Source organism: Musa acuminata, chromosome BXJ2-4 (assembly GCF_036884655.1).
Source record: "Musa acuminata AAA Group cultivar baxijiao chromosome BXJ2-4, Cavendish_Baxijiao_AAA, whole genome shotgun sequence".
In the NCBI taxonomy this organism is placed as follows: Eukaryota; Viridiplantae; Streptophyta; class Magnoliopsida; order Zingiberales; family Musaceae; genus Musa; species Musa acuminata.
In genome coordinates, this window is record NC_088341.1 from 39,271,981 (window position 1) to 39,283,175 (window position 11,195).

Genomic DNA, 11,195 nt, shown 5'->3' on the forward strand with positions numbered 1-11,195 from the left:
CGATTTAATGAACATGTTGAAAGGATGTCATTAATGAATGATTATTTGATACATGTTTCTGATTTATGTTGTTTTCTACATCATATATGATTGAAGTAGGTAGAAAAGTTAACAAGATGAGTCTCTAACAAAGATATTATTGTTGAACCATTATAAAACAATAATAACTATGAGTCATATTAAATAGAAAACTAATATTATGATACATAAAAGAAAATATATCAAATTAATGATGTATAATTGCCGTGACTCATGTTAGCGATTTACTTAATAATGATGTGTAACGAATCATTATGTGAAAAGGATTTAACATAATAATTTACATATTATAATATGTTAAATCAAGAAATGTATTTATGTCACATAGGCCAAGTATAAGAATGTTAGAATTATTGTTTTAGATTTGTATGATATTTAATAATAATTTAATAAATGATTTAAATTATTGGTTAATAAGGAAGACAAAACTGATTTGAATTGTCCTATCCATTAATGATAAAAAAAATGTAACTTTTAAATGGGTGTATCTCATAATGAATAGATACCAATTCTAAATTAAAGGTAAAAAAAAAATCCTTTTTTGTTATTATAAATTCAGGATCCAATCCGCTGTCCTCCCAACTATCCAAGTACTATCAATTAACATATCTTAAAATAGAAGGACAAAGGAAAGAAATCAGAATTATGCTTAACTTTGTAATCTTCGGGGAACTTCATATTTCTCCAAATTACCAAGAAACCTATTTTTGAATTAAAATTTATTTCTTTATTTAATGAAAATACTAAGTGATAAAAATATTTAATAAAATAATAAATTGAAGATATTTTAAATTTTATATTCAAACGATATCACCAGTGATTCCTGGCCTTTTTTTTATATTTATTAACCCGACCAATTTGTTTTTTCACATAATATATAATAACAATTTATTTTCAAATTTATCTAAATTACATTTGAATCAATCAATCCCATTGACCCACTGATGCGAGAATTTGACATCATCTATTTTGGTCCACTTAATTCCGGTATGAAATCGACGATCAAGCATAGTGTAGAAATATACTAAAATTGAAATCACCTACATACGAAAAACTCATATTTGAAAATTTTCAGCGTCCATCATTCCTCTAAACATGTAATAATATTCGAATGAACACGAAAAACCAAGATAAGGATCGTAATGCAGTCTTAACCCAACTCAGGCTATCATAGGCACGGTCGAAGCATCAATAGCACCAATTTCCAGATGACATATATCATGATTCATTACATCTAGATGGGTTTTTAAAGATCATTCACAAACTCACAAAAACTATGGAGCCATTCTAATCAAGTTTCCATATGACTTCCCGTGGAATTATTTAAGATTAAGAACAACAGGCACTCTACACAAACCCAAGATGAAATTACTCACAAAGTTGTTGGCAGATGCATGAGGTAGTCATCCTCACAGTATATTACAACCACCCCTTTCTTCAGATGATAGTGTTGCAGATTGTTGGCTTCTGTTTGGATCTGATGAATTGTAGGTGAACTTAGAGGTATCAAGACCATACTGTCGAGGCAAAAACACCAAGAAATAGATTAAATTACAATCGAAAGAACCAGCAACTTCAGTTGCTCCTATACAGCATAGAATATACCTTTTCTCTCATTCGTTGACTCCAAGCATCATGTCTGCTTGGACGCTGATCAAGAGTGCCAGATACAGGCATGCCAGTTGCTGGAGCTCCTTGCTGGTTGATCAATGGTTGCCGGATGCCAGAACTCTGCGCAATATATTCATCATCGCTGTCATACTCGACGGGTCTATTTGCTGCTCTCACTATAAGAGCCAATAGGAACACCAAAGCCTGCACATCAGCAGTTGTGTAGTTTTCTTAAGTGCCCGTTGGAGAAGTTCAAAGTGGAAGCTTCCCTAACGTTATGGAAGAGAAATAGCATTGTAGGATATCCATTGAGGTTGCAGATGACTATATAATGTGATAATCATTTACTACCGAAATACATGGATGAGCTTAAACAAAGTATTTTCTTCAACATAAAAGAAAAAAGAGGGATGATATAAAAACAAGAACACTTGTCTAATAAACTTCTGTTCTTCATCTTTTTGTGCTTCAGCAATAGAGAACATTTATAAAATAATGAAAAATTAATTGCCACTCCGCACCTCCAAAATAACAGCTCCAAGGGCAACCCACTTTGCTATCTTCCAATTCTCCTCCAAGAAATCATATATCACGTCAAAATTACCAGTTTTATCAACAGGAATAATCTGCAGAGCAGCAAAGTCAAAACTAAGAAAGAAACCTTAATAAAAGTTGAATATAGAAAAACAAAACTCACATGTTTCCAGCTATGATCAAAGAATATAAAAGCTGCAGCTCCCAACTCAACGAGAATCAACAAGATCACCAAGAAAGAATACTATTTTGGTTAAGGAAACTAGAATTATCTTATCAAAAACAGAATAGGAAGTTATGGAGATCATAAAGTATAACAGTAGATAAAGCTGTTGAACAAATTCTGCTCAATTCAGATCTATATTAGATAAATAGAACAATCCAGTTTATTAAGCTCTGAACAAAATATATCAAAGCTGAAGTTCCCAACTTAACTAGAATCAATAAGATCACTAAGAAAGAAATACTATTTCGGATGAAGAATATAGTGAATATCATGACAGAAACAGAAAAGAAATAAATGGGGATCATGAAGTATAAAAGTAGAACAAGCTATGATCAAATTCAGCTTGGTTTTGATTTGGATCAACGTAGAAGAAGTGACTTGAGCAAAATCCAATTTATCTCATGTTTGTCACTACCAAGCACCTCAGCAGCCCCTTGAGAGCTTCTATATATGGTTTCTCAGTTTTCATATGACAAAATTCTTAAGAGGCTTGTGCATCATTCAGCATGGTATCCACGGTTTTCCGACAGTATGAGGCAAACACCAGCCAAATGGATAACCAAACTTAATTAAATCACCAGGCTTCTTACATATATTAACTGAAAAACCTAAAAAGGATATCTGATCTTCTAGTGTTCTAGAGTAACTACAAAAGTGATCATCGTGATGCAGAAAGAAATAAAAAGTTCTAAAAAACAAAACAACTTAAATTACATGGCTTTACATAAAGCATCATGAACACTAAGCTGTAACATAAGCAAAATAGCAAAATCCTAGGCAATTTAAAGTGCTTATGCTAGAACAATGGAAATTTGCTGCTTCGAGCTGAAGTACTGTACCTGCATTAGCTGTGACATTAACTTAAACTTGAAATTCGTACCCCATCACTCAGGCAGTCCTGCGCATAGGCAACTGAACAGACCATTTGAATGTAAGTTATTACGTTATAGTTTGCAGTGTAATATAAAAAAGGTCGAAGTTAAAGCTGATTCAAATAAAAGGCACAATCTCAAGAAGGCAAAGAACACGCAATGTCACAAAAAATGCAAGTAAATTATTTTAGTGACTACAATGTGACATTGATTGACTAGTTCATATTTCAAGAAAGTAGGATACACAAGATAAGCAGCACCCGTTCCTCGAAACTGCTCCAATAAAGCCAAAGCATGATATGATGAAGAGAACAACTCCAATACCGATAATCAAATAAATGAACCTGCAAGAAAAATCACATTTTCAAACCAAAAGAAAACAAAATCCATAGAGCATAACAGGATCATCTGTTGTGTAAGGTGTAAACCATAGTGGTGGGGACTCAAGAGTCTAATGCAGTTGACCCCCACAATTAAACTATATGAATCCCATTAATTGATACATTATATGCTCACAAATCAACCATGCAATCTTGGAACACCAACAATTCTCATGACATCCAACTGCAACAGACTAAACACTTGCTAGCCATTTGAATCATTGGTTACTTGGTGATAACCACCTCTACTTCAAAATCAGCAGCATAAATTCAAACAACTATGAGACTTCATGCACTTTGGGGGTTACCACTGGTTACCAAGGTTGAATCATTTGTTCTGGTTCCAGTCATGAGCATAATCTATGCATCATCATAACTTGTGTATGCTTAAAAAACTTTCCCCATCACTTAGATATAGAACAGTGTAAAAAAAAAGATGAAGAAGAACAAAATATGCAGGTCAAAAAAGAAAGTAATTTGATATTTTATTTCAATGAGGCACTATTATTTGCAACATAACCACACTCGGACAGTCAATATTAGTTTGTGGACCAATTAATATTTTGATCTTTCAAATGAAATGATAAAAGATTGATTACCTTGATACCGAAGAAGATTGAAACAATGCCTTATTTTTTCCTAATCGCGTGATTTGCAAGGTTCAACAAGGCATCAATTATTTAAATTTTATACAGATTAAATTGTACAAGTGGATCTTTTTATTTCCTTACATAACACACTGCAGAGGCACATTTGATTGTGAATTCCAACATGGCATTCCTTCAAAAAAAAAAAAAAAGCACTCACTGACCCCAACGAGAAATGATAGGAACAGCTAGTTCGTGAACAACCAACTGCTGACTGAGCCTGATTTTAATTGTTTTGTTCAGAAAAGGAAATATTCTTTTGCTCTTTTTTTTCTGATATTTGTATTATACGAACACATCAAGACGAGTAGGTACATAAAGGATCGAATAGAATGACACCGGAGATGTTTCAGTCATTTGCATCAAGATCAAACCTTCTTCAAGCATGTGTCTCCAGAAGCATATACAAATTGTAGGGACAATACATACCTCCCTACACATACTGGTCTGCTCATGGACCAAAACACGAACCACGTTAACTCGCTGGAGGCTTCACTCCAGGCTCCAGCTCGATGCGGTGATCTACGCCTCTGCATGGCGGCAAAATTTTTGACAACTCAGGTGGCATAACATCAGTAAACTCCTTCAAAACATCCACCACCACAATAAGTTCGTGAGTGGCCTCCACATCAAGTGTCTTTAGCTTTACTCTTAGCCACGGAAGTTAATTTGCTTTTTCGCACCACCTTCTTCAATTGTAGATCAGATATTTGTTGTAGGTCCTTAGTTCCTTCTCGAGATACAGGAACCACGCAGGGGTCGTCACCTCCCACTAGGAATAGGAAGTTTAGAAACGAGATTGACACTAACTTCGTCGTGTGTATGAACTCCATTCCGAGGATCACTTGTAAGTCATCTAGCAGCACAACCATCATATTTGTGCTTTCGCTCCACGTTGCTGTCTTGATGGGACCCCCTTTGCCAATCCGAATATTTGGTTAGCCTTCGAGTTCGGCACCTTCATCCCCTTTGCCCTTGTCTAATCTGGGGGATGGATTAATGCTGTTAATGCATTGACTGCTAGCTTTTGTAGGCACTCCCTCACTATGTGTGGGTCTCCGCACAAGAAGCATCCACTAGGTTTTGGGGTCTTGTCTTTTGAACTCACATCCTTATGGGAACTCTCTTTTTTTCGGCTCGCTTGTGGACTGATTCCCTCAGGAATACTTAAATGGGTGATTTCCCGAAGATTGTTTCTCTTTCCCCGAGTCCTCCAAGGAAACAAAGTCGGTGAGTCTTTCCATAGTTGCGATTACCCCGACCATATTGGTAATAATCCTTTGATGCAGTTCCTGCTATGCCCACAACTTCAAGCCATCAAGGAAGCTGAATAACTTGTCCTTCTGGACAGGTCTTGTACGTCCAGCATCAATGTTGAAAACTACTTCACGTAATCCCGAATAAAAGTACTTTTGGTAGAGTTGTCTCGGCTTTCTTCTTACGACAAACTTTATATTCTCGAGTTGGAACTAACTTCTCAACTCCCACTTCAAGTCCTCCTATGTGTCCACTCAACATCGACCTTGTTGGATCTCTTCCCAGTGTGTTCGCCACCAATGATTTCATCCTTATTCAAATATATCGTTGCCATGGAAACATTGATTTCTTCATAATCAAACCTCGTAGCTCGGAAATATTATTCTATGCCGAACAAAAAATTCTCGAGCTCCTTTGCATCCATGGCACCCCCGTATCAGTGTGGCTCGGGCGACCTCAAGTTTTGTGGCAGAGCAACACGAGTGTTGTTCCCTCCCCTAATAAGAGCCATTGTGAGCAATTTAATCCTAGATGTGAGTTCCATCACGACTTTATGTACATGTTGCATAGAGTCTTTGGAGTCTCGGCCTTATTGATCCGAGATTTCGCCTCCTCTTGCGAGTTCTTAACCCCAAGAAACCTTCGTTGGCCTTGGTAGAGTTCCTCTAGACTCGCTTCAAGAACGTCAAGACGAGTTTTTGCAACTATAAGCCTCTCCTTATTACTTCTTTTCTCGGTTGGCGCTCTGAATTGTGCTTCCTCCGCTCGTAGAGAATAACTAACTTCTCGCTCATCATTTTCACTGTAGCACTCCTCTTGAGCGACTCTAATAGCTTGAGAGCGAGTTTACACTCGTAGCCCACTTATGGCTGCTTGGGGCAATGGTTTGGCTTGCCTTGTATTACTCGATTCGCTACGGTGTTTCACCATGTCGAGATTGTGAGCTTTCGTTGTTTGCTCGAATTGTTTGCCAACTCTGATACTACAATGTCACAAACTTAGCTGGAATTGCCTAAGTCGTGAGGCACCATTACGTTATTCGTCCGCAAGGGGTTAACCTAGTTACAACCTCACTCAAGTCCTAAAGGACCTCTAAAAAAGCAAATTGATTAGTTCGAAAACGAGTAATGAACAAGTCCTGACATCTTGCAAAGAGGACAGTTTTACAAACAATTCAACAACCACTTGGTGTGCAAGAGAGGAAGGAATAAACAAGTACTTTAGAAGGCAAACGAACAATCGCAAGTCCGCAAACAACTACTCGCCGAGTGTCGAGCCCGTCGACAAGTTCCCATAGACTTAACGTAAGAACTTATAAATCCAATTAATACCCAACACTACCCCAAACCCCCATCCAACCCTGTGCCACTTGGGGGGTTATGGGGTGCTGAGATGGTTGACTTTTTGCTCCACATCATAGCCTATAGAAAACATGTCATGACATGCGAAAATTGAGCCATTCTCGAATAGTTTTGCCCATTCCAATGAGCGATCACTCTATAGCCCTGCAAATTGTTGTTGCCCACAATCTTCAAGCAAAAACACAAAAACAATGCAAAATATGCTGCTAAACATATGTATAAGCAAACAAAAGCAATGAACGATCCATTGACGAAGGTGTTACGGGTGCGCGACGACCGTCCATGACAACAAGGGGAGGATGTTAAGCCATCATAATGTAAAGAATCAAATCCAAGTAGATAAAACATAACTAACAAAACGACATGCCAACGGGAAGAAGGGGCAACGATGACACCTCGCAAATCCGAAGTAGATAGCACTAGGTGAATCACCACGAGGCTCGTTCTTCTCCAATAAATTGCCATCCCAAGCCACACATCGAGTCTCAGAGAGCCTGATAACACGACCAGTGCGGCCCAAGTTGCTCCTTTGGACGACAACGCAACCGACATGGCCCAAATCACTCCTTCCAACAATAGCACAACCAACACAATGCAAAATGTTCCTTTGACGACAACAGGAGTACAAGGCCCACATGACCCAAAGCGCTCCTTTTGATAATAACATGGCCAACACAACCTGAAGCGGTCCCTTCGCGAACAACGTGGCTGACACGATCCAAAGTGCCTCTCTTGACAATAATGCTACTCAATTGGCATAATTCATCTCCTGTGCTAACAAGACATATAAGCGCTTTCCTTCCGATGTCGACAATCAAATAGAAACCTCATTGCATCTCAACTCCACTACACTCGTCAAGGCACAATGGGGGACAAATGATAGAGAAACAATGATGTGACCAACACTTGACACCCTAATGCCATGTGGTCGACACCCTAGCGCTACACAGCCGACATCTCCGCATCATGTCCCCGGTGATTCAACATCGTGTGGCTGACATGGAACCATCCCCTATACGTTACCAACCACGTCACGACCATTGCATGTTCCCCAAATTCGACGTGACACGTTTCCACTAGAACCAAAAGAAGCACGTAACTGACTTTGACATTAATGCGCATCTTCAAGCATAATGGTCTCGAAGTCACACTATAAAACCTCACAAGCTCATCCAACTCTAGAAGACTCAATACTTGGCCGACACCTTATTCCCTAAACTAACTTAATTATTGGAGGGGCATTGTCAAGCACGCCTCGAAGTAGTTCTTATAGGGTTTGAAGCCTTTGGGAGTCAAAATAATATTCAGCATTCTCTGACACGAGAGAAACGTGGAATAGGATCTTGGTTGGCTCCGAATCAGCATCCCAATCGGACACCTAGATTTTGTCTTAATAGTATGAAAGAGAAGTAATTTAAGAATAAAAAATGCCTAAAAATAAGGTGAATATGGCATTGAGGCTTCACCAATAAAAGTCAATGCAAGACCAAACAAGCACGAGTTAAATGATCATTTTAAACAATAATAAACTCAAAAGAGAAACAAACCAAAAGAGAACATGCCCTTCTTGGATTACTTGTTGGTGCTTTATAACCTAGTTCTAACAATTTATACAAAAAGAACCACATTCTAAAATGGGAATGTAGCTACTGTCATGCATGCAGACAGATTCAACATCGACGTTCAATTATTGAAAGGCATTTTCCAGAGTACAGTTAAGCAAGCTTAAACTTTCGATAAGGATTTCAAGCAATTCATAATAGTGTTATGATCATTTTCCATAATGATATATTTTCCTTTGATAAAAAGGCAGAGTTGCAACTCAATGCGCCATCCAAGGCAAAAAGGAAAGAAACGGAAACAGAGTAACTTCAGCATGATGAATACCCTCGCCAAGAAATAAGAAAGCAGAGGATTCACGCACCAAGCCTTCGGTAGCTTATCAAGAAAACTTGACGACAGAGAAACTGCCACAAGCATGGGCCGACCAAACGTCAAGAACTCGGGGTTATCGCCCGTGGGCGATATCGGTTCATCGTCATCATCGCTAGAAGAAACTCTATTCCACTCCACCAGCAAGTAGACTCCGTATCCCACCATAGCCAATCCGGTGAGCGTCAACAGGAAGTTGAGAAGCTTCAGCAAGCACTCCCAGAGTCCCCGGCACGCCATGATCTCTCTCCCCTTCTCAACTCTCAGATCAATGCCCCCCTTCCTCGGTCACCACCCGCCGGTCCGGAACCCCGAACTCATCAACCAAAACCCTATTTTCAGAGTAAAAAAAAATCAAGCGAAAATGGCACTGAAAGATAATCGAAACAACGGAAAAATCTCATCGCAAAAAGGAAAAGATGAGAACAGGTAGAATTATTGATCCAAACCTTGGCGGTGATATTGATCGATCGGCGACGCAAAAGCGCTCACGGAGGCCGAAAGGGAAAGGAATGCTCCTATTTTGGTTTGCCAGCATCGACCACGTATGTGAGGAGATCAACATGAAGTTCACCACGTGTCCTACGGAGAAAAGACGTCTCGCATCATGGACGGTGAGCAAGGTGGGGAACACGGCAAGAGGCAGTGGAAGCCACCTCATTCCGGATGACGCTGTACCTATCGTCCCATTCTGTCTTCCTGAGTGCCCGAACCCCACGAGAAAACTCTAATCATAAACTACGGATGAGTAATTTAATGATATACTTATAACTATTTTGTTCCATCATAGAATAATATTTATTGGATGTGATAAGAGTTCATTTGATAGGTTCAGAATGAATTATCCATTTTGAGAGATGAGTATATCTTTATGATTTTATCTTTAAATTATCCACTTTGAGAGATGAGTATATCTATATGATTTTATTTTCTCGTAACATGTGAGCTCAGGAAGGAGTGCTCCTATTTTGCTTTACCGACATCGACCACGTATATGGAGAGATCAATATGAGGTTCACCGTATGTCGAGATCACCCACATCATGGACGGTGAGCAAGGTGGGGAACATGACAAGAGGTAGTGGAAGCTAAGGAGATCAACATGAGGTTCACTATGAGTGCTCCCTCAGGGGACTGACTAAATAATCTTATCAGAGCTCCCTCCCATAGAGGAGCCAAGGGCTCATAGTTAAGGTGCACGGCTCGGGAGCAAGTTTGCTCAACCGAGGTGCGGACCTCGGGCCCTCCTTCTAGCGCAAAAAATATTGATGAATCTTTACGTCATGGTTGAGAAGTCAGCACAGCTTGGTCTGATCACGGATGTGCAAGGTTGCCCAGGTGGAGAGTCGAGAGGAAGAAACGAACGTCGCGTCGAGTTTAATTGCAGGCTTCATTGCTTTTCTCTTCGTCGCTAGCCCCTGCACTTAGGACGAGATCGGGAGCAGGATTTCCCAACTCGATTCCTTCGAAGCTTAAGTTAGAATGGAGTGAAATGATAGAGAGTTCAGTTCCCCAATGCAGATGTCGCATGGCCGTCTCGTCTGGATCCAAGGTGTCGCTATGCGTCAGCCCAATGGTCATTTGTCTGCTACCACGTACGTGATACCAAAACTTGCCATATCAGGATGATTTCTTATAAAGAACTCCACATATTTATGAGTTTTTTAAGATAAGCCTCATTTTCCATTTTACCCACGTAGAATTTCTCTCAAAATACAAACGATCCTCGTTCGTTATGGTATGTACATAGCTAATCTCCCATCGACATCTAATTGACTTGTATATATTTTTACGTGGTCTGACGAAAAATTTACACAGTATTATATTATTTTTATTCAATAATCATAAATTAATATAAGTTATTAGAAACATCGTATCTGAATAATATATCACTCTTTATCAATGTCATTATTCTATAAAAAAAATTACACGAATATAATAACACTTTAGAGACAAGTAGATTTAAACTTAAATGGAAAATTGAAGGTTTATCATCTTTTTCTAAAATTTATTAAAACCTACTTAAGTTATAAACTATCATCTTATGTAAAGTTTGTATCTATAGCAAAGTTGATCATTAAGGTTGTTAAAGATTCTAAAAAATGAAGATTCTGTTATAATATTTGGATTCGGCAACAAAAATAATATAAGTCGATCCAAAAACATTATAATTGGGATAGTGTCACTTTTTTTATTATCATTCTTCCACAATAAATAAAAATAAATATGACAAGGTTTTAATAATATAGAAAATATAAACTTAGAGCAAGTGAAAAAAAAGGATTTATCGTCCCAATTGATTTCTTCCAAAAATACTCAAATTTTTATATATCTATG

The 11,195-nt window shown here is 38.4% G+C and overlaps 1 protein-coding gene across 1 annotated transcript; it reads right to left on the reverse strand.

The window, feature by feature from the left end:
• Positions 1 to 1,231: 1,231 nt before the first annotated feature.
• Positions 1,232 to 9,452, reverse strand: LOC135610804 (tobamovirus multiplication protein 2A-like). Its single transcript, XM_065105761.1, has 7 exons — positions 9,309 to 9,452; positions 8,852 to 9,191; positions 3,527 to 3,626; positions 2,348 to 2,428; positions 2,172 to 2,276; positions 1,645 to 1,854; positions 1,232 to 1,556 (listed from the first exon to the last, which is right to left on the reverse strand). The coding sequence occupies exons 2-7, from the start codon at positions 9,097 to 9,099 to the stop codon at positions 1,449 to 1,451; spliced, it is 852 nt and encodes a 283-aa protein (XP_064961833.1). The 5' UTR covers positions 9,100 to 9,191; positions 9,309 to 9,452; the 3' UTR covers positions 1,232 to 1,448.
• Positions 9,453 to 11,195: the final 1,743 nt, after the last annotated feature.

Excerpts from the sequence above, each read along its gene's own strand:
- LOC135610804 (XM_065105761.1), bottom strand. The coding sequence starts at position 9,099 with ATGGCGTGCCGGGGACTCTGGGAGTGCTTGCTGAAGCTTCTCAACTTC. Across the intron at positions 2,277-2,347 it reads TTGATCATAGCTGGAAACAT|ATTATTCCTGTTGATAAAAC; the intron begins GTGAGTTTTGTT and ends GCTGCTCTGCAG. Across the intron at positions 1,855-2,171 it reads TTGGAGCTGTTATTTTGGAG|GCTTTGGTGTTCCTATTGGC; the intron begins GTGCGGAGTGGC and ends GCTGATGTGCAG.